At 52.4% G+C, this 23,950-nt stretch overlaps 2 protein-coding genes across 2 annotated transcripts; one reads left to right on the top strand and one right to left on the bottom strand.

Annotated features, from left to right (window-relative positions):
- The first annotated feature begins 5,588 nt into the window (after positions 1–5,588).
- Positions 5,589–9,066, top strand: LOC131207229 (uncharacterized). The gene is made up of 4 exons (XM_058199838.1): positions 5,589–5,614; positions 5,832–6,230; positions 7,820–8,003; positions 8,092–9,066. The coding sequence occupies exons 1-4, from the start codon at positions 5,589–5,591 to the stop codon at positions 8,503–8,505; spliced, it is 1,023 nt and encodes a 340-aa protein (XP_058055821.1). The 3' UTR covers positions 8,506–9,066.
- Positions 9,067–9,781: 715 nt separating this feature from the next.
- LOC131212562 (ATP-binding cassette sub-family D member 1) lies at positions 9,782–23,950 on the bottom strand. Its single transcript, XM_058206474.1, has 7 exons — positions 23,479–23,950; positions 15,220–16,045; positions 11,711–12,122; positions 10,752–11,629; positions 10,593–10,682; positions 10,397–10,522; positions 9,782–10,308 (listed from the first exon to the last, which is right to left on the bottom strand). The coding sequence occupies exons 2-7, from the start codon at positions 15,831–15,833 to the stop codon at positions 10,176–10,178; spliced, it is 2,253 nt and encodes a 750-aa protein (XP_058062457.1). The 5' UTR covers positions 15,834–16,045; positions 23,479–23,950; the 3' UTR covers positions 9,782–10,175.

The raw sequence follows: 23,950 nt of genomic DNA, 5'->3' as shown, positions 1-23,950 counted from the left end.
GTCATTGGCAAAATGCTCTTATGACACGGTGCAAGTTTCTCCTTCGGTTGGCCTAAAGAGTTACAACAATAATCGAAATCTATTGTTTTACCAGTTTGAAAGTAAAATAAAATTCCTTTCGTAGAACAAAAAAACTGATGCTAACCCCTTCTTGGCCGTTTTTAGGACACGGCTCGTTTCGGAGTCGAAGAACAAAAACCAACATTCTTTAGCCTCTTGGTTTGATTCACGATGATGGTAGTAGACTCAAGTCTTGTCTATAGTTGCTGAGAAAGTTGCATTGGAATGCTTTTTTGTTCCATTGTCAGTGAATACGGCACAGATTTGGAACACAGCTTTCTGAAACCCGATACTTCATTCAGAATATAGTAATATAATAAATGAAACTTCACATTAGTTCACGCCTAAGAGTAAGAGTGTTTGGCTTCCTTCAGAAGTGGCCGATAGACTGCAATTCTTCAAATATCCCAGAACATCTTCATATTAAAAGATACAAGACCATCGCGAGACCGTCGAAGATCAATAGGAACAGTAAACGATGAGAAAAATTTCCCCAAAATATGGAACAAAGTGACCGGAGCCGAGCCAAGATGTCGCTTTTTACGATGCAATATTCGTCGTTTGCTGATAATTTGACTGGAATTTTCGCTTTTGCTATGTTCATCGCTTGAGTGGCGCTTTTTGCTGCCTCAAAGCCCCCTCCAATTAGGCGTGGTCCTAATGGCCCAAGAATGCGTCCCCGTCCTCCCGACAGGTGGCGTCAGGTCGGGGATGGCGATCCCTTCTAGTGAAGGTACGCTGGGCATTAACGATGAAATTGCGCGGCACATTTTGTGCACCGTTTTTGGGGCCCGTATTTCGCCACGCGGATTCCGGCGGATCACGCAGCGCTAATCTTCGCGTTGCGATCGCCAATCTGCCACCCGGACGAAACCGGACCGGACCTGGGGTGGCTCGGGCCGGGAGGTTCTCGGACGGGTCTCGGCCGACTTCGATAAGAACGGCTTCCTACGGCTGCTAACGGCACCGCCGCGTTCTGATGGCCGTGGCACGCTTTTCGCCAAGGTTCACGGCGTGACGGACATTTTGAAAAACTCGTCCGCTGGACCGTCGGATGAGTTTCCTCCTGTTTTTCTCTCTCTCGCTCTCGCTCTCGCTCTCTGAATGGCGGTCAAGATTCATTAGTGCGCCAGCCCAGCCCAACCCAGCCCGTTCGGCTCATCTCCTTTTTCTAACCCACATTTCCAGGGCTGCTGCTATTTTTGTTCTTCCCGCTGCTGGCCATTGACCGGCCGTCCGAAAAAGGGGTTCCCATTCATTTACCCACCGCCCGGTGCAGGTACTAGCCCCCCGCCAGTTGGTGGCAGCCCAATGAGTCATTAAAATGAGTCTCGGACGATCATAAAATGCGACGCGATGCACAACGATGCTGCTGCTGGGTGCGGACGCACCCGGCCGGCTGTGACACACATTGGCCCCCCTCTTCAATCGGAAGCCGAAGCATAAAAGCGGGTTCTGGCAAGGGTCCCCCCACCCCAAGATCGATTAATCAGGCTTCGGGCTCGGTGATGACGTTGATTTTCGAAGAAATCACTTTGCGCTTTCGTCGATGACGAATGTGACCCTTGTGGCCGGTAGCAGGCAGGAAGGCAGACGCGCATGAAGATGTCTAATTATCTGAAAAATCGATCGTAAACCATTCGGCCGGCCGGCACAGGCGATGCCGATTCATTAAGACGATGACGGCCCCCGGGCCCTGGGCGAAGAAAGCGACAGAAGAGAACGAAGAGCCGGAGCCCTAATTAGAAGCAGCCGAAATCGAGCGAATTTTCTTTCCGGCCCAGCCCCGTGTCCCATCGTGTCCCCCAGCACGGGACGCGACGCGCCGGATTGACGGGAAAGTTGGGCCGGAAAAATTGGCCATGGGCCGTTTTCTGGCCCGATCGGATTTTTTCCGCCCCCGGGAGTCCGAAAGTAAACATTGGCCGCGTGTCTATTGCATTAGCGCGCCGCGCCGTGATGCTCGTGGTTTATGAACCGGCAACCATTTTCGCGAACGAGCCTGAAAAGTGAGTGGAGAAATGTTTTATTTAACCAACCGCCAGGGGCTGGAAAATATTAGTTGACCACGGTTCGTGGTTCGCGGAATTTGGCGCGGCTGGGTTTGGGTAGTATGGGAAAACTCTCCGAGTGGACTACGACGGGCGCGCGTCCGTTAATCATCGGCTAATTAATCGAAGGTTCCATTAAGCCGCCGGCGGACCCGGGCGAGACTGTCCATCGAACAGCGAGCCTAGGCCATCTCCATGGTGTGCCGCCTATGGTAATTGGTTCCCTTGGGCGGCGAATAAACAACCTAATCGCTGGACACGCAAACAAAATCCCACGATTTCTGTGCCAATGCCGGCGCTCGAATGTTCGAAGGGCTCGCTCACGGAGGCCGCCACCGGGAAGCGCTGATCCCGCTGAGCAAACAGATTTGAATTTTATTTTCCAACACCCATTGGCGCATCAGAAGCTACCAACCGCCGGCAGGCAGCAGCAGGAGTATGTGGTCAAGTGTAGGCCCCCCGGAGGGCACATATTAAAGAACCGATCGGCATCGTTCGAGGTGCCGCACCGTTTCGGTGCCGTTAGGTGAGCAAATTCCAATTGTGTGTCAAGTGGTCGGGCCCGAAGTCCGATTTCACCGCAAATAATGATCCATTCCGGCCAGAAGGGGTGACCGATTTAGCTGACTTCTCCAGAGGCACTTCGGGGCTGAATCGATTGGGAACTGTTTGCCGAACGCTGGTGGTTTTCGTGTCGAAGACGGATGAGGGAAACAATTGTTTTATTGCTCGCTTAGTTCGATTGACTTTGAAGTAGCATAATGAGATTTGTCTTTATCAGAACGTGAACTGAAAGAAGAACTTGCACTGAAAATTGGCAAAGAAAATGTACTTATCAAAGTTTACCTTGAATAAAAATACAGAAAAGCCCAAAAATTTTCTCACTCAATGGCAACTTGATCTGTCTATCTGAAAGTGTCTAGAAAGAGAAAAAGGTGCACTCGGTTGCTTCGATTGACTTGGGTACACAATCGAATCGCATTACTGTCTATCGTATCCGCGTAACAACACAAAGGTAGTAAAAACGTAACGTTTGCCTATAAGCTTTCTTCTTTAATCCTACCGTAAATTGTGGAAAACGAACAAATGGCACGATCATAATAGATTGTGTAGATAATAAAAAACAAGAGGTGGAAATTATTAACAATGTCGAATCTTCGAATTATTACTGTGGGCAAATAAAAGTAAAAGGTGTCCTCGGATCGGTCTCTTGAGTTTAGCGAATAGCCAAAAGACACATTGTGCTAAGCCAGGCGAATATGGTTGTTCCGAACTGATCTGAGCCGCGTTTGTATTGAAATGATCACGAATTGATCACTAAAATATGATGCAAATTCTTCCTCTTGACGCAAAAACTAAGAATTGTCCCTCCACAAATCTTGTCTCTTTTTACGTACACCTTTACGCTAACGATGCATAACACTAAAAAAATTATTGTTTGCCGATGGTTTAACCATTTGGAAGGCACTCATGAATCACCACCACACCGCGATAATCAAAGAAAACTACTTCCACAATTGGTGTTTGGTCACAATAGCAAATGGTTCGTCGATATCAATTATTAGACGTGATAAATTCAATTAAAGCGTAATTCGTTCGCACGCTCTACCGCAAATGAATCACGCTGGACGTTGGAAATGCTGGTCAATAAAATGTTGCACCAAACGCGGCTGTAAAACGAAAGTGAAGAAACTGACGAGCAATCTAAAGACTGACGTCGCTACTTGTGAAGTTACAAAAGATCACTTTTTGTAGAGAAATGTTTACATTTGGAATTGTTTCATGCAATCCCCGGTGAACTTTCTATTCGCGAATGAACAGTATTGCCACGAACTAAAGCGCCGTTAACGGCAGGCAGCCACAGAACATGGAACTCCATATTTTGTCGCTCGTTTTTTCCCTAGTTCCGCTAACTAGCGCAAGCGATTAATGCGATGCGCTTACCGGGGATCGCACCTAACTGTACCCCAAGCCACGCTATCTTCACGCTTATCTATGCCCAGCTCCCAGATCTAATCGCGTACACCACCCAAAACCGCGCTGCGGTGCGGTTCGCGGAAGCATAAAGCAAAAGAGTGCGCCACGCCACACCAAATTAGCGGCTCCCATTGCGCTCGCCGGCTAGCGGCTGAAAAAGGTCAATAGAACTGTTACGCCACCATGGTGAACAGCCGCTGGTACGGGGGGTTTCTCCAAGCATTAGAACACGCCGAAGCCATTATTATTCTTGTTCGAGCGAAAACACTACAGCTCCGGGGGGGGCCCAGGCCTCGACCCCTCTTCAGCCCGGACCAGTCCCGGACACACGGCACACGCGGAATTCTGTTTCCCAGTTTTGCCAGAAAGCCCCCCGGAAAACAATTCCTGGCCACGGTTGAGTGCCGCGAGCCGTACGGAATCCCGGGGTGGATGGCCAACTGGTGCTTTTCGGGGTTCGTCGCTTGACCCCACGGGTGTGTCATTCGTTTTCGTCCGCTCTCCGCGTAGCGAGCCGGGGCCGTTCCAGGGCTTCGATTCTGCACGGCCGTAGCGTAACGCGATAATTGCCCGAAATGCGCGAAATCCATCGGCGGCTTACGGCGCACCGAGGCCGTGAAACTCGAAACGATAAAAGCCATTAAAAGTGGTCCGTGGCGAGCGGGCAACGAGTGGCAGGTGTCTGTGGACCGAGAAGAGGCCGGAATGGACCCCCCCTTTTTTATGACCAGAATGGCCACCGGCCCATATATGAGGCATCTCGGAGGAACACCCAGAACTGGCCGGGATAGTGTTTTGAGATTCCATTAAATATTGCTTCCACCGGTGCGCCCCAGGAAAGGAAGACGGCCAGCTGGGTTGTGGTCGTCCCGCGTACCGAGGTGTGCCGTACCGAGTCACCATTCGGGCCGGTTCGATCGAATTTCCCGACGATCGGTTGTGGTCACTCCCTTTTTTCGCGTTGCTCCCACGGGCATGTGATGGGCTCCGTCACCGAAGGGCCCCATTTCCCGGCCGCTTCTCAACCACAAATGGGCAACGGAATCTACCGATCCAATGTCCAACCGTGCTGGCCGCGATCGATCGATCGATCGATCGACCGATCGATCGTGGCGAAAGCGATCCCTCCAGTATCGCTTTGCCGAGGCCCCCTCCCCGAGGTGCTAATGTCCTGTGGAGGCCGTGCCGTGCTTATCAATAATACATGCGCCAGCGCTGCGGAAGGATTACACCTTTATGGCGGCGGCGTGTTGGCCGTTGGCCGGTGATTTAATGACCGACCGGTCGACCGTTCCGAGCCCGGGCGAAGCCGAGCGAAAGCCGAGCCTTATCGTGGCCGGGATGTTGCCAGACGCGGGCAACTGATACTAACGGTACCGTCTCTCTGCCAGCCGGACCCGGGCCGGAGTCAGCGAAGCGTCGCCGTCGACGGACGGATCTTCTGGACGGCGGTTCTGGTCATGTGGTCGTCGCACCGTGCACACATTATTGCCGGGCACGATGCGCGGTGTCGTGTGCCGCAGATGGTTGGGCGGGCCATCACCGTCGTCGCTCTGTCAGCCGCAGGACCTGCCTCGGCCCCGGCGAAAGGTTGCGTCATCGAAAATGGCCGACGGTGACATTAAAGTATTCATTTCCGTTGGCCTCGCGCATTCCGCACGGGCCGGGATCGCCTATTGGGACGAGCGCATCGATTAATTTGCGGCAAAAATGCCCGTTCTCCCCGTTTCTCTCCCGCGACAGGTTGCTGCGGATCGTCTTCGGTGTCGTCGCCGTCAGCGCAGGTATGCAGCTCACCCAGGTCGCCGGCGAGACGATCGGTGGGGCGGGACCGCTGCCGCAGCAGGCCCACGGCCAACCACCATCAGTACCAGCATCGTCGCAGCAGGTTACGGTGGCGAAGCGGGCCGGTAAGGCCGATAGGAAGGCGACACCCATCACCTACATCAAGCCGCTGCCGGTGGTCGTCGACGGGCCGAACGAGTTGTTGCATCACCAACCGAAGCAGCTGCTGGGCCCCAGCACGGACGACACGCGGGTCGGGGCGGGCAAGACGAAGCCCAAGAATGGCGGCAACCGGTTCGCGCCGAAATCGCTCAACCTGATCCCGCCGAAGGACCTGAGCAACGCCGAGCTCTTCAGGTGAGCAGGCAACCGAAGGGGGGCTAGGCGCGAAAGGATAATGGTGCTGCAGTCGCCCATTAGACCACTTCCGGTCGATCGACGGGAGAGGCTTATTAGTTGCATAATGGATCCATTGGCAGGTGTCCTCTTCGGGTATTCGAGAGGTTCGGTTCATCAACATTGCTAATTCGTTTTCGATGCAAATTTGCTCGATCGGCAGGCGGCATTTATTACCCTTTTCGAGGTCGACGTAATAATTCCGTTGCTGTTCGGAAGCTGGTTGCTGGATCTCTGTCTAGAAGGGTTTGCAACCGAGATTTCCGGACGCTTCAAAGTACAAATAACCGATCGATTGAATCGATCATTGACTATTGATTGATCATTGTCTATTACTTCAGAAAGGATTTACTTTACTTTACTTACTTGCTTTGTTCATTTGAGAAGGATAAGAGACATTTTGATGAATAATTTAAATTTAGTTCAAACTCAGAGTGGATTTTTATTAAAATTTACGTCGTTCCCCTGCACGTCGTAAGACAGCAAAGTACTACTCGAGTTCCCCCAAAAAATTGTTTACGCAGTCTCTCACCAGGATCCTGGCGTAGAGGCATCTTGTGGTGCTCAGCATTCTGCATTCCAGTTTTTGCTCGTTTAATAAACCATCAAGGTAGATGATTCCAAAGGTCTCAAAATCCCATAACACCGACTTCACTTCAGTCGATTAGCCCCGGGGCGTGAAGAGTGTAATTGAGGTTTACGATCCAACACTTCGCCACCGCAACGGGCTCCGCTTAATAGAATAATACAATTTCCCAGTGGGATATTGCTTCTTCCGGCTCCGGCGAGAGAAACAATTTGCAAACCCCGAGGGCGCTTCCCGAACAGCGTTCCGAACCGATTCCGAGCATTAATCATTACGGGCGTCACTGGTGCCTGCAATCCTCCAGCAGATCATATATCCTCCACTCATGAGTCGGAGGTTTTTTTGTACTCGCCTGGAGAGCATCTCGGTTGGGAGTAAACTCCGAACCGTTTTCTGTGTTTAATCGACCGATGATTTATCGCCCGGATCGCCACGAGCCACGGCTGAAGAAGTTTCAGCCAGCCCGGGGGTGTAATAATAGTTCTCGTGGCCGTTCCTTTTTTTCTGCCATGCGCAGCCATCGCAAAGCAGCAGGTCTACGTAATACCGAATTTTTAGATTGAATTACTAAGAGCAAAAACTTCGTGGCCTCACCATCATCGAGCATCATCTTTCTCGGTCCGAATGTGCGAATTTCGCCATCTCATGCTCATTATGAACACGTTACACGGGACTTATATCGGTCGGTAGCTGACGTGGCTCATCACTCGCAGGCGCGAGCATTATTCGATGATGCTCACACATTTCGGGCTCATCCCGAGCTGATGGCGTTGATGGGGGCTGCTGTGCCCCCGGGAGGGCAAACAAACGCGAGTGGCGCGCGCTTTAAATATTGATTTTTCGCTTGAGCAGCGCGGCCCTCTCTCAAGTGCGTCACCTTTTACGAGGCACCCCTGGGCGTTTAACATTCCAACATAAACAGGGTCGAGCGATGGAGCTAATGGGTTCTGTTTCCGTCTTGCAGCAAACTCGGCCTGGGCCGGGTACGACCGTCAACGAACCACCACAGGAAGCGGCTGGCGGAAGAGTCCCGGCATCACGGCCGGCCGGACGATTCGCACATGTATGTCATCAAGCTGCCCCCGAACCCGTACTACTACGCCCACAATGTGGCCCCGCAGAACAGCATCGCGGACGTTGGCAAGCAGGTAAGCCGGTGCCACCACCCGCTCCCCGTATTAGGTGGCTAACAAATTATGAGTTCTTCAATGACACACAATGCACACCCCGACGCAGGTTCCGGTTGGGTTTAAGTCGAACGGTAAACCGGCCCGGATCTACCACTGGAACATACCGGCGCTGAAGAAGATTCTCGGCGCGAAGCAGAGTCGGCACCCGAACTCGCGACGCCACGAAGACATCGACGAGCTGATCGACATCAAGGAGATCCCGACCTGGACCAAGCCCTGGGAGGGGGCGCCGCGCGAAAAGTCGCTACTCAAGGCGAAGGAGGGCACCGCCGGCAGCCAGAAGAAGAAGTTCCCGACCTACTACGCCCCGGTCAAGAAGCAGACCGGGGGCAGCAAGTCGAAGAAGCACGCCAACGGCAAGTACAACACCGGCAGCAACGGCAAACCGCAGAGCTTCTACATTCTCGGCCAGGACAGCGAGAGCCGAACGAAGATCGTGAGCCACACGCAGACTGTGTAACTCTGGTACTGCCGGGCACTTTACGATTTAGCCGGTTAAGGGAAGGAGCCCTCGGTGCGCGCATGGGGCGAAGCATGGAAGCGCATGGATTAGTAGGGCACCGAGAGTATAGGGACATTAGTTGGAGTATTAGAGTTCGGCAGGTGGATCAAACGAAGAGTCTCGCGGACGGTTTTATCTATTTACTCAACGGATAGACAGGCCCGTATCTGAACTGAATAGGAAGTAGGGTTGATAAATTTTACTGGTTCTGCTAACGGTTCTTAAGAACGGGCTGATGAGTGAGCTTTTTCGGTTTTTGTTTTAATTTATGACAGAAGGTTGCGCACTTGCCGTGGAATCTTTGGGCTCTTAGACGGTCTCCAATAATGTTTAACGATTCACAGTAATTCAAAAGAATAACGATTCAACGATCGATTGCTTTAGTGAAGCAACTACTATAAGGCTTGTAATGTTTTCGTTCATTGTCCAACGCGTTCAAAATATGCTTTACGTGACATTCACACGCGTTGGTAAGTAATTGTACGATGTAAGAAAACCCAAACGCTGCTACTCGACTACTATTTGGGCAAAATATTTATTTTTTTAGCTTCACAGCTTAATTACTTAATCGTACTCCAAAACCAAAAACGACACTCATTTCGCACATCAACCTTAACTACCACACTTTTCAAATAGTTGCATTCGAACGTGGAATACAACAGTGAAACAAGGCACACCCAAGGAAAGCAGATTGTCCCGATGTCGGTGGCATGTGCTTGTAAATAGCAATAAAGTTATATCATGAAAGCTGCAAGAAAAACATTCTTAACGAGTTCGACAACATCTTGTAATACTTTCGGGTGAACAATAAAAGGAATGCTTGAATAAAATGGTTCGTGTTTCGCACTGATTCCCACCACCGTTATTGCTAACCTTCGAACCGGTTCAAACAAACCGGTGCAAGTTTAAACCGAAAGAACTAACGTAGTACCAGTTTTCATCCTTTTTTAAAAGGTTTTATTTAAATTACCATTTCGTAGTTTCCCAACGGCGGGACCGAAAAACATCCGAATCATTGAATCATGTGAAACGATCGCAACTGGAAGGAGGATTGAAACTCGGCTAAATGAAAAACGCTTCCGAAGGCATAACAATTAAAAACGCTTCAAGCCGTTGAGGCGAAACGCTACACAACCAGACTGGAATTCCGAGCAAGGAGTTTCGGCGGATTGTTCTTCCTTTCCCAAACTTCACATCATCGCATCTTCCACCGGTTCGCTTTCAAATCTCCAGTTAACTTTATTTGTCATTGCACTAAGTACGTACATTAAAAGAGTAACGTTAAATTAGCATATTCACAAACATGGTACACTTCCACTTCCGATCGGACAGACAACCGCCACTCGAGTCAGCAGTCGGGTCTTTACACTAACGCGCGGCGGTACCCTTTCTACATAATTCTCGTACCCCTTTCCGAATCACATAGTTTAGCTTCCCTTGAACCCTTCCCTTCTTGACTGGTTGTTTTTGGCGTGATGCTTTCGTTGCGGAACCAAGTTGTCGCGCTCCAAACCAAACACTCTCCCAAAGAATCTCGTGTGAATGCTTCTCTGCGTATGTGTCCCCTACTGCTTCTAGCCTACCGTCCTTCTAGTGCCCTGTGTCCCACCCACAGCGACCCTCTCTGCTCACTGCTGCTGGTTTTCGCCACCCGGGCCGTTCGTTTTCGTTGTAGGAACTTTCTGCAGGGCACCGTCTTCTAGCTTTTCAAACACCCATCCACCCTGGCCATCGAACTGCAGGATGTGAGTGTGGAATTTCCTGTGGAAAAGCAGACAGTAGGAAAGCGGTCAGTCTGGCGAGTGGCGAGTGGCGAAAGAATCGCGAAGAGTCGCGCGGATGCTCTCACCACAAGGTGGGACGATGGGTGATGGTCAGAAGCGTGATGTCCATCGATTTGGCCGTCTCGTAGATGCAGCTCTCCACGTCGATCGAAACGGCACTGGTGCACTCGTCCAGCAAGGCGTATTTTGGTCTGGAAGAAGGCAACAAGACAGACCAGAGATTTAAATCACGGTACATAACGTGTACCGGAAAGCACGTACCTATGGTAGAACAATCGAGCGATGGCCATCCGCTGCTTCTCCCCACCGGAAAGAGTATCCTTCCAATCGCGAATTTCATCGAAGCTATCCCTGCAAGAGCGAGAAGCAACACGTTAGAACTCATTCTCGGCCGGGCACCGTCGGGTGTGCCGTCGTTACCTATCAAGGATATGCTCCAGGGAAACCATGCGCATGATCTCACGCAGCTGAAACTCCGTGATCTTCTTCGCCTCCATGTCCTTCCGCGTGTCCGGGTAGATGACCTGGTCGAGCAGCGTGCCGCACGACATGTACGGTCGCTGGGGAATGTAGAACATGCTCGGCTTGCCCTCGAACGCCTTCGGGATGCGCAGGGTGCCACCGTAGATGGGCCACAGGCCGCTCAGGATGCGGAACAGGCTCGACTTGCCGCACCCGTTCGGGCCGGTGATGAGCAGGTGCATGCCCGGGGCGAGCGTCAGGCTGATGCTCGGCACGACGATGTCACAGTTCGGTGTGACGACCGGGACGTTCTCGAGCGAAATTGTACTATCTTTGGCGTCGGTCGAGAACACGATGCGCCCCTTGGCGACCGGCTGGCCGTCGCGGAACTCCAGGATACCGTCCAGGTTGCGCTCCTCGGTGTACAGCGTCGTCTTGCGGTAGATCCCACGGTTGACCTCGTCGAACACCTCGAACATGCCGGCGACGCGGCTCGTGTAGCCGGCGAGCGCCACGATCTCCTTGTACGACGACATCAGCCGCTCGATGGCGTCCGCACCGCTCAGCAGCAGGTTGCGGGCCGTCGTGAAGTACTGCGTCCGCTCGCTGACGCCCTGCTCGTCCGACTTGATCAGGTTGCTGTGCTCGGGCGTGGTGGGCATGTTGGCGGCCCCGACCGTCAGGATGGGCAGCGACACCATCACCATCCCCGTCCCGGACCAGACGTACTTCATGAAGAACTGCTCCAGCATGATGAACCACAGTTTCTGCGTGAAGATCGAGTTCATCTGCGTCACCAGCCGCGAGTACGCTTCCTGGAGCTGCGAGTGTTCCACCTACGGTGAGAAAGAGCAAAAGGATAAATCCAGGGCCACCAGGAAATGGGACTGGACTGGATTGGAACTGGTTACGCTTACCTTATGGCCACCGTAGAACGCAATCTCCTCGGCGTTGGTGATGATCTTCGAGTGCACGTGGCGCAGGTAGCCGGTCCGGTTCGCTTCCTCGGCCACCAGCTGGCCGAACTTGGGCGACACTATCCGCAGGATGTGCGCCGTCGTGCCGATCACGACGGTGGCCAGCGCCGGGCCCATCACAATGTTGGCCTTCATTCGCCGGGACGAGCGGGCCATTGCGATGCCGATCAGCAGCAGATCGAAGCAGGGCTTCGTCAGCGAGCTGTACAGGTGCGCCACCGAGCTCGAGAACGTCGAGATGTCGTCCGTGAGCCGGTGGTCCGCGTTCTCTATCCGCCCGTCCAGGTTGGACACTTTGTAGTAGGTCTCGTTCTTGAAATACATATCGTACGCATGGTTCACTAGCCGAGTTCTGCGGAGTTGTTTGTTTGGGAAGAATGAAAATCGATTACGTTCATTAGTCGAGCGACGGAGAACCCTGGGGCCACCGGGACCGGATTCGAAACAGGTTCGGGCTCAGAGCAGCAGAGCAAAGAAAGGACACCACCAGCGGACCGGACCGAGTGGATCACACTTGGTCCCGTTTTTTTCTGTGCATTTCGTTTCACCGTGACCTTTCTTCACCGCGCACCACACAAAAAACCCACGCCACCACTCAAGGCCGGACGACGGGCTGAGTTAGAGGATGCAAAATATGAATCCATTAACAGTCGTGGTCGTGGTCGTCCCGGCATCGGGCGGGCGGTGCTCATATCGGTCCCATCGATGGACATCGATGGGAACAAAAAAAAACTCGTTTCACGAACCGCGAGGTCTGGCGGACCTCGAACGCCCCAAAACGAACCCACAACATCGAAGCGCTTCTGCACGCACGCACGGACGCGCATGTGACGGGCGCTATTAGCACCACCATTAACGCGCGTATTAAGGTGAAATTATATAGCATCACGCGGTGCGGCGGCGAGAGGCACTTTGGTCAATGCATTCATTCCGACCCGACCCGGCAGATTCCTGCCGAGAGCTATCTCGAACAACCCATCGGGACAGACAGTGTGGAGTGATCGCTACAAAGATCAAGACCGCTGTTACCTAATCGCACCTCAACGCATCGGTGAAAAGCCGACCACAAAAAAGGGGCCAGCGCGACCAGCTACAGAACGAACGGCAAATCCGCAAATCCAAATCTCGTCGGCACCGTAACAAGGTGAGCAGGGTTTGGCGGGAAGATTGCAGAATTCTGCCCACCTCGGCGCGAAACCTTCGACCTGCCATAAGCCGCTACCGTTACCGTGTCGGTTGTGGGGGGGGGTGGTGAACGGGGACGTTGCGAAATAGTTAGAAACAAGCCAAGCCCGGGCAGAGGCCCGGGAGAGAAGAATGTTGACAGCCTTCAAGAATGTTTGGTTTTGGACCATAAATATATCCAAACGCCCGCCGCTCGGTCGTTAGTCACTCGAGCCGATCGTGGCGCAAAATCTGAGTTCAGAGTGGCTGTGTGTGTCAGGCCTACCTCAAGCTTTTGGGACCAACAACTTCGACTCCTCGACTCCTAGGCGGAGAAGGGTACGCGCGTCACGTTTGGCGCTCACCCGAAAGGGCACGAAGAAGTCCGCGGCGGCGGCGGCGGGAAAGCGGTTTAACGACTTAGAGGCACTGCAGTGTAGTTGGTCAATTGCGCAACCGGCGGGTTTTTCGATGCCTAACGAATAGGCCTTCTATGGCGGTGGACTGGGTGACGGTGGGCGCTGGTAGAACCGGTAGAAGAGCTGGCACAAGAATGTGCGGGTTAGGCAAGCGATTACTATGAACCATTACCGAGTCACGTTCCTCGGTCCAAGGTTCTAGACTGTCCTGTGTTCTGTCCATAGCGAAAGCTTCCCCAAATGGATACCTAGGTGAACGATATCCGGACAAAAACAATGCTCTGCATCGCTAATACGAGGGCTGATTAAACATTTTCGCGACATTTAAATTTCCGCGGGCTATGTATGTCCGATTTTGTCTTATGGTGAAAAGTTCGACCATTTTGAATAATCAGGAAAATTGTCACAGCCGTCTGGACATGTGTTGGCTCTTCGTTGACGCCGTCTTTATCTCCTAAATCGTAGTGTAGCGACGTACTTTCATGGTCCCCTTCAGTTTCCGGAACAAGAAAAAGTTACAGGGGAACGGATCTGCAGAACAAGGTGGCTTTGGCATCATTCGAGTGTTGTTTTGGTCAAATATTTCTTACTGATCGTTCTATCCTTTGGCAACAACTCATAATGCACCACAACCCTGCAATCGATGAAAACTGTAAGCAAAACTGTTCACATTCGACCGATCATGGCTTTTCGACGTTCGCATCTTCTCGGTCATCTGAAAATATTTGGAACCACCGATAAGCGCTGCTTTTGCTCTGAATAGCTTCAGTATAAGCCACAGTAAACATTTCGTTTGCCTCCGAGCTCTTAATTTTGTTTTACAGACAAAATTTGATAACGTTTCTTTGTCACCAATATTTTGGAATAGAGAAAAATCGACAAAGTCCAATGCGACTTGTCCAAGTAAAACAGTCGTCAAAAATTGACTGATTACTCAAAATGGGCGAACTTTTTACCATAAATCTGACTGACATGTGTAGCAACCTAACGCAATAAAAAAATTCGAAAATATACAAATCGGATATACATAGCCCACGGAAATTCAAATGTTCGCCGCCAATCAACAGCCAACAAATGGATCTTGGTCAACGGCTACGGCTGTTTGTTTATCGCAAGATTTTGTCCCCTGTCGGCAGCTTGATGTTGCTGAAAACAACAAAACGATTCCAACCACTCCACCAAGACGATGGGGCCGCTTATCGAGCGTGAGGGCTAATCTTACTGCTCTGTACCAAAGGTTACCCGGTCAGGATTGAGCGTTCCGTACGTCACGCTCAGAATCAGAATTGTTGCGCCATCATTGCAGACCTTTGGACTCTGTCTTCCAGGGCGCCCCCGTGTATCACACGGCCGATCACGCGTCTGTCGGCTGAACACGTTCACCTCCACCCAAGGAGACATCCGTTTTTTTGCTTCTCTAGACCACAACATAAGCTTTCTCCTTGGGCGCCACACTAAACGACTTTCTGGGGTCTCTTCAAAAGTAAACACACAAAAAAATGTATCAATCTGCCCTCGTCGTCGACGGCGGTGGCGACGTAATTGCAGCCCACTTTCCACTCACCACACTTGCGAGAGGTCTGCATTACTCATTACCCCGTACTTTTATTGTGGCTTACGTCAGCGGTCCACCGTAATGCGTCCCACGGGACCACAACCCGCAAGGCGCACCGCACCGGCGGCGGTGGTAATGAGTTTTCTTAGACGAATAGACATAAAAAAGGAAAGGCCACCGGAAATGGCCATTATCGGCTGCAGTGTACGTGGTACGTACGTGCGGTGGTTCGCCCTTTCGCCGCCAGAGGGCTCGTTAGGTGAAGGTCCGGAACCCGTTGGGTCCGGAAGGAAGGTGAAACCGGCACTTACCGGAACGCTAATGCCAGCTTGTTCTCCAGGTAGCGTATCATCGAGTTGATGAAGGTGGCCGGGATGGCGATGCCGAACCACTTCAGCAGCATCAGCACAAAGTTGCGCATGTCCTTGCGCACGATAAACTTGACGATCGCGCCCTCCATCGAGGCGACGTAGATGCTGAGGAAGGTGCGCGACACCAGGCAGAGCGTGTGGACGGCCAGCAGGCCGGACTCTTCGCACAGGAAGCGCGGCACCATGATGCGGATCAGCTGCCGGAGCTGCAGCAGGAAGTCCACGTTGAGGCCGGGCTGTTTGCTGCGCGCCTTACGGTTGCGCTTCTCGAGGATGATCTGGCGCTTCTTCTCCTCCGGGTCTTCCGGTGGCGGCGGTCGCTTGGTGAGGTTGTTGTTCTCGTTCCGGTGGTGGTGCTGCGGGCCACCACCGTTCGCCGTGTCATACTTTTTGGTGGCGGCCAGCTTATCGCGCACCACCGGATACGTTAGCCGCAGGCAGTACAGGGCGATCGCGCCCGACACCAAACCCTTGGAGACGAGCTCGCGCGAATAGCCGAAACCTTCGAGCGTGTCGAAGGATTTCTTCGCGAACTTCGATATGATGGTCGGCATTTTTGCTGCTCTATTCTTTCTGTTACTGATTGAACCGCACGATTACGGTAAGGGAGCACTAGTGGGGCACGTCTATCACTGTTTGGCACCAAAGACAACCACATCCGGTCGGCGGCGGCTTTGACACTCATTCACGGGCACGCGCACAAAGGACACTACCGAGGACGTAGAAACGATGACGCGAGCGTTCCGTAGCCAGCTCAACCCATCATCTGCAAGAAAGGGGAACGAATGATTTGATTAGGGAACTCCTCCTTCAATTGTTCAATTTCAAACTTCAAAGTCCAATAGCTACAGCGTAACAAAATCTCCTTGAAGTAATATAGGTGAAGATTCGTAACGAGGATTGATCCACGATTTCGGTTTTCGTTCATCCGTCGGCGAATCTGAAGCCCTGTTCACACCGATGAGGCCTGAAACACCGTTTAACAATGACTACCAGCCGCAGTACACACCGCACCGACCGCACTTGCAAAAGGTCACCAGAACCATGAACCGATCTCGCCATCTAACGCCCCACACGGTTCGGCCCTCTGTTCACTTGCTCTCCAGCTCCGCTGCCGTCGCACCGGACGGTTTTTGAGGTTTCCAAACCCTTACGCTGTCCTTGGCATCGATTCGCAGGAATTACGCTGTAGAACAGACACGGGCGCGGTGTGCGCGCACCCCAGTATGGCCTTGACCAGAAGCGTACTTGAAAAGCCCCCAAAAACCCTGCTGAAAGCATAATCCCCGACACGTCCCCCTGGTGGTTCTCGCAGAAGGTCGCGCCCTCACGCTCGGCACTCGACTCGACTGCCTTTCCCTTTGCACTTTTGGGCCACGTTTTTTGTCCTGAGACCTCCGAAGGGATCCCCTACGATCCGCACAGACCGCCCTGGGTGTCGTGGGTCCTGCTGGTGAAAGTGGCTGGCTGCCCTTGTCCGGGAGCAGCAAGAGTAACCTACATATACCAAATGTTTGACATTTGATCCTGAGAACCACCTTTCTACAGGAGTGACAGAAAGAAACTCTCTGAATGTCCAGTGACACTGTGGTAACGGCCACCACCCTTCTGGGTGCGTATCGCTGACAAAGGCGACATTGTCAGAGACGCGGCTCAGCGTGACTTCTGGTTTACGGTTCCCCCCTGCGCCCTTGTAGTACACTTCGCCGGGCAAACAACGAAGGTTCCGTTGGCGGAAGCTCGCGCGACGTGCAAACAAATCGCGACAGCAGCGCGCCAACACAATAGGAAGATGGCCGTCGACGTGTGCGAGGGCCCAGGACTGGACTGGCGGTGGCCGGCGTTGTCCGCTGTTTTTGGGATTGTTTGGGAGGGTAACCAGTAACACGTCCACCAGTTTTCCGTATTTTTACACAGACCATCGAGGAACGGTACAGGGACGGCTCCTCCGCCGGCGGGTTGCTTATTTATCTCTGTTTCTTTCCGACTTCGTCGACGGCCGTTGTTGTTGTTGCTGCTGGTGGTGGTGGTTGTCGGCTTCGCGCTTCACTGGCGACCACTGGGCCGGCGTCAGGCAGTAGCTTATGCAAATGCGCACACCACCATCGGATGCCGGCGACGCGCCATATAAGTGACAAGAGGAGCCTGGCACGGCAATGCTTCACGATGTGCACGAGCACAGCGCACACAATGGTCGCGCGATCCGCCGGAGAGCACGCTTTTAGATTCCACACATGACGACGGCGAAGAGGTTTACGCACCGGGCCTAGGTCCTATTCCCCAACAGGGGTTACGTTTCAATTTGTCCAGCCCCTTGTACGGCCGCTTCGCGAGCAAATGTTTTGTATCTCAAACGCGAAGCGAGACGGCTCTGTCAGTACGTCGGCGGAAAAGTAGGCCAGATCTGTGCCAAACGTTCGTACATTGTCACTGGATTACTTGATGTTCAGGTAACAGTTGCATAATTCTGCCCCGGGTAGATGCTGCTAGCCGGTCTATTCTGACCAACACTAGCCTTGGTGTTGATCAGAATATTGGAAGATGGTGTCAATGGAGCTCTTCATTCCATTTGGGTTTTTTTTTTCTATTTCAGGACTCCGATTCTTCGATCCATCCGTAGACCTTCCCCAAACAGAAGGCACACCGGTTTTACTACTAATTCCAGCCGACCCCGGGAATTTCACTCCGCCCAGAGTGAATTTTTGGAAATAACTGCAATCGTTCAGTACGTAGTCGGAGAAGTCTACCGACCAATAATTGAATATCTGCAATCGAGATTCAGCTCCGGCTTGGTGCGACATCAGACAGCGACGCACTTTTATTGTATAGGAGAGGCCACCATGCGAGCTTGACGATGGCGCAATGGTATGCTGAACCGTGCGGCGGTGGCGTGATGCTAGAACATGTCGAAAGCATAACGCCGAACACCGCGCGCACCCAACCGGTACCGCCCGCGAGGGGAAAGAAATTCACTGTCTAGGTCATCCGGTCGCCGGTCCGGTTTGTATCCTGCGATCGTACGTGACGCGCCGGTGACCTGTTGGCACTGCTCTCTTGTGACCTCTCTGCGGGCGCGCATCCCAACAATTAGCACAACCACAGGGAGGCCGCGTAATGGCTCGCGTAAGTACCGTCTCGTCCGACGTGTCATGGCTGGTCATCAGCCTCCACCGTCCATTGGTACGGCAAATATGCACCAAAGAGATTGGTGGGTTCTTGTGTTGTGCTCGGTAGTAGATAGGTTTCTTTGCCTGGTTCACTTGGCGGGAGCGAAACACAAAACATCACTGGACCAGGATCCGAGATTCCGGGCCCAGAATTGGTTCTCTGCTGTGGAACGCAAACTATGGAGTAGCTCCCGTATCACAATCTGTGCAAATCTGTATACTAGTCGGATCTCGGCTACATTGTATCGGTGCACGTGTCCCGCATTTCTTCCCCACGAGGACGGCAGCTCACTACTGGGTTCGTCAATAAGTTTTGCGTTTCAATAACAAAGGGCGCTACTGCTGGCCTAAATTTTCGTTTCTTATGTTGGTACACAATTAATTTATGCAATTTATTCTTTGTTCACAAGCCATTTAGTGTCGACGGTTCACAGTATTTTGTACAATGGAAAAATTCAAGTATCGTGCACTTATTGAATTTGGACATTCGTGCCGTGCCAAGGAAATTTGAGCAAAAAAAAATGAGTAAAGGAAATTGGTGAACGAATGTTGAAAGTATATAAGGACTTTTCGCATTCAATTAGTACATTAAAAGGGGGTTTCTGAATTGAAGCGTGGTCGTACAAGCCTTTACGATGATCCACGTCAAAGTTGTCCAAAAACAGACACAACGCCGGAAATCGTAGAAAAAATGCAGGATATCGTATTGAAAAATCGTCGAATCACTGAAAGAGATTCAGTATAAGGCCTAGCCAGGCCTAGCTTTTGACTGAAGTATTGGGTTTCAAGAAGCTGTGTTCAGAATGAATGGATATGGCATTCGCTAACAATGGAATAAAACACATTCGAATGCAGCTTTCTCGGCAACATTAGGAATGTTGTCGATAGGATAAAGAGGATTTTGTGCATCGATTATTCACTATGAATCTATCACCATGATCCTGGATCTTAACAAGAGGGTAAAGCGTGATGAGAACCTGGTTCTCTTCGGGTCCGACATGAGGTCGAGTCCTGAGATCGGCAAAGACAGTGTTCGCATCATTTTTTTGTGATGCGACAGGAATTTTGTTTGTGGATTGCCTGCAAACTGGTAAAACAATACATTCCTATTGCTATTGTAACTGTTTTAGGCCAGCTGAAGGAGAAAATTTGTTAAAAGGCCTAAGTTTGCTTTTGAAAAAATCCTTTTCAGCAGGACAATGCAACGAGTCAAAAAAGCATTTTGACAATGGCAAAATCCATGAATTGTATTTCGAATTGATGGAGCATCCACCGTATTCACCAGATTTGGCCCCAAGCGACTTCCAGCCGTTATTCATCAAATGATGACGTCAAAACAGCTATTTTGGAAGCGTATTTTGACGGCCTTTCAGTTTCTCACTTCCGGAATGGAATTCATAGATTGGAATCCCGTTGGAACATATGTTCCCCATATGTTCCGGGAGATTGTACTGAATAAAATCGCGTTTTTCAAACCACAAAGTTGTGTTTTTTTTCTATCAAAGCGCATAACTTATCGAACAACCTGGTACCCTTCTAACACACGCCTCGGCTTCGGGTGCGCCGTAAAATCATTCAATAAAACGAAACGACCCATAATGGAGGCCAAACTCGCAGGAAAGAATTGAGAGGCCGGCTCTGCCTTCCTGCCTCCGTTCAAAGATCATTCTTGGCGATTTAGGTGGCGTGATGTAGATCTTAGCCTACCCCACCGCACCCTCCCCACACAGACGTTGCGCCCGTAGCACCTCCTCGGTAACGACGAACGGGGAAGTTACTGATAAGCCAATAATTACACACGGCCTGTGTTATTAGCAGCAGCACCAATTGAACGGCAACTTCTACCTCTAGCTGCGCTGACAGCTAGCCCTGTTGTGCGCCTAATGCGGCCCTATTTAACGCATTTTTCCGTGATTTTTAGCCGAGCGATAAGGAACCGTGTGCCCGGGGTTCGGGCTCTAGAAAACGGCTGATAGTGGCTGACCCACTTGGGTGCGTTTGTCATCGACCCTGATAAAAGAGCCCTCCACACGGAGCAGCTGCGTACTGCTGGGCGGGTGAAAGTACTGTTAGAGTTCACTCTATTGGTTGCCCCGTCAACAACGGTCCGACTGATTGATGGTCGGTCCTCAATTGGGCAATCCTCGGCGTGCTCGGGAGCCACCGAAAACGGTCGATCCGTACGCGTCTATTCGACCACATTTCCAGGTTCGACCTTGGATTGGGGGGCAAACCGGTCATCAATATCGGCGAATATGCTAATTTTTGCCATCCATAAAATGGGCTCCGACGGGCGACGCATCCTGGATGTTGCTGCTGCTGCCGCCGCCGGAGCCGGCTCAATTTATTGAGTCTAATTGATTTATTTATGCTCATACCTTCGACCCCGCCGGGTGAGAAACTACAAGACGGGTGGCGCCAAAGGGCTCCGAGGGGCCTCGTAGCCTTGGCGGCGGCCATCGCATCAAATGCCTCCCAGTCTTGGTGCAAGTTCTGTTGTTTCTCTCCAATTAAATGCAAATGGAGCTCCCCTCCTTCAAATCTACGACTCACTACTTCCTGTCCCACGCGCGCACGCCAGGGTTAGGCCACTGCCACCGCCACCATCGCACCCACCGCAAGTTGTACGATTTTCCTACGCCTTTACATAACAATTAACGCCGGGCAGGCCGGTGGCGGCGGCGGCCTGACGGTGCGTGTCGGGTATTCTTAGAACCGACGCGCGATCGCGCCATCGCACGATCACCTTCACCCTCGGCATGCTCTCTTGCTCCTTCAATGAACTCCTCGAACGGTAATGGCTCCTCCTTCACACGCTGGACCTTCGTGGCCTTCAGAGAGCTGCGCGTACTCAGGTCGCGCGGTGGAGGTGACGTAGGTGAGCAGTTACTCAAACGGCTCAGGAGATCATTTGACTGCGCCTGCGCAAGGCATTAGGGGCAGAAAAAAAAAGGGTAATGGAACAGCTGTGGCCTCCACCAGCAGATGCTCGTGAGGAGAGAGGCTCGGCAGCGGCAAGGTTCGGTGCGTAATTAGAAACTTTCCACCGCGCGGCTAGTAGAGCCTTGACGATCCTTGGCGCTGCCATTGCTCGTCTCGCGCACTTTCGGAGCAACACGGTGCCCGCCGTGAGCCGTTTGACCATTGACCACCGCACTCTTGTTGCAGGCTGTTGCCGGCCTCGGCCAGCTTATCGACCGCTCATTAGACGTCCGCACCGTAGCCGGTCATGTTTTATGACTTTATAGTCCGCGCATGGGATGAGGCTTCAAAGCGCCTTCGAGTGGTCACAGCCTGTTATTTAACCTTTTTATTCCGCCCCGTCCCGAGTAAAGTACACCTTACCCTAATCACTTTGCCCGGCGGGGGAGATTAATCCATTTCCGATAGCGCAGAAGGCGTCCGTCTCGGAAGTCGGGCGTGCATCGACTTTGTTTTTGAGCCAATCGTGCAAGTCAGCCTTCTATCAGGCGACCACCGTCCGACCGCGAGCGATAAGCGAAGAAGTCGAACTTTGGCCCACGTCTTTCGAACACGGTCGGATCGGGTCTTTGTTGGTCCCAATTTCCAACGTTGGTCCAGCTACTGTTTGGATCCGAAGATGGGCCCCAAAATATCGATTGCGGCTATCGCTGTATGGCACGTAGCGGTAGCCCGGTGAAACCAAATGTCGCCCAAGTTTACAGCTTCAATTTCGCGGAGGAATCAATAGGCAAACATTTCTCGGTAGCATACGCCATCGCCGGATGTGACAGCTACTTATTCATTTACGACGAAAAATGGGCCGATGACCACGTAGGTGGATTTTGGAAAAGCATTTTCAATATTTCCCAACTTTCTGCAAGCATAAAGCGTCGCTTTTCGTAAATTTCAAATTTTTAATAAATATTTTGATAAGGGTCCTTGGGTCCGATAAGGGAAATGTGTGATTAATGAGGCAACGATCGAGCAGATCATAACAAGTGCTTGTCCTTTTTGTTTTGATCAATTCCGTATGTTACGCTGAGGATCCCACTTGTGACAGCATCACGAGCCGTGTCCCGCAAGAACCGAAACCCCACAAATTCGGATCGTGAGACCACTCTTCTGTTTGGACGCTTAGCCAGGCTTCGAGAACTTTTTGCCCATTATGGCGCACTTGCGGTGCTCAGTTTTCCCAACGAACGAACGAACGAACGACGGCCAGCAAGCCTTGGAGTGCGGCCACCGATGGCTCGGAGTGGCACGCGTCGTTACTTGCGCAAGTAGTGGGCCCCGCTCCCGCCTGCGCCACGCCAGCGGAAGCTCCTCGGCAGCCAGGGCAGCCACATTGCACGCTGGAGGGCTTCGTTTGCTCAAGCCCCGGGCCCCCGGGTAAATGTTAAATATCATTACACATGTTTCGCAATCGTGACACCCTTCTCTCTCTCCCCGTGTGGCGGCTGGCGGGTGGCGTGGGGGCTATGCTACACAATGTGTCCACCTCCCGCCGGCCAGGCTCCCACCGACGGCAATAGACAGGCCAGGCTCCTCCAAGCCCCACGTTGGAGCCCCACGGGGAGCCCCCGGGGGGGGTCTCAAAGTGCACATCAACGGCCCCACAATGTTTCAAGCGACTGTGCTTTACCACTCCGGCATTACGTCGTATGCATCCATCATCCATCATCGATTTGGCACGGAGGTCTCATGTTGCTCCCAAGTGTCCCAATGACCCACAGATGAAGCTCCTCGTTCGAAGCGAACTGCGGACAGAACACTCGCCCTTCCCGGCGGGTCTCGGGAGTGGAGGACGCCACAAAACGCACGCGTTCTGACAGCTGTTGCAGGCGATGTGCAACCTTCAGTCCAAAAACCTGTCTTCGATCGATCGGCGGCGGCCAGTAGAAGGGCAGCAATGCACTGCGCAAGGTTACACTCTGATTCCAGCGAAGTAAGTGGTGCCCATCGCACGTTCCTGGATCGGTTGGCCCCCAGTCAAGGGCGGACTGGTTGGTTGGCTCTGCAGCATCCGGGTCCGGTTGCACAGCGGTGGTCATTGTCCCCGGTCGCTTACCTTCGCCCAATAATCCTGCTGGGGGTTCTACGGAGAAGTTAACACTTGGTCCCGGGGATCCCGCTATCACTTGTGCAATTCCGGGCACCGAATCGAAAGGCCTACATTCTGCCGTCTACACCTCGAACTTCACACCTTCCGCGGACCCCCGGACTCTACCGACAACTCAAGCGCGCGGCGACGCGCAAATCGGAACGCTGGCTGCGTGAAACTGAGAGTGACGCACACACGGAACGTCTAGTCTAGGAGACGCGTACCCTAGCACGGACGACGACACAGCTGTTTCTGGCGCTTTCTTCGGTCGCCGCGCAGAAGACGCGCGCCACACGGGAGAGAGAGGTCGAACAAAGGAGAGGCCGATGGCGACTCCGATACACTTCCGCCGCGCTACGGCAAAGGATGCTCACGCCGAGGCCGGTCCACGGGGGCACGGGCCAGCCAAAACCGGATCCGGAGCTCGGTTCGCTCGGAG

Source organism: Anopheles bellator, chromosome 2 (genome assembly GCF_943735745.2).
Source record: "Anopheles bellator chromosome 2, idAnoBellAS_SP24_06.2, whole genome shotgun sequence".
Lineage (NCBI taxonomy): Eukaryota > Metazoa > Arthropoda > Insecta > Diptera > Culicidae > Anopheles > Anopheles bellator.
Note: the sequence above shows the minus strand (reverse complement) of the source record. Positions and strands in the feature narration are given on the sequence as shown.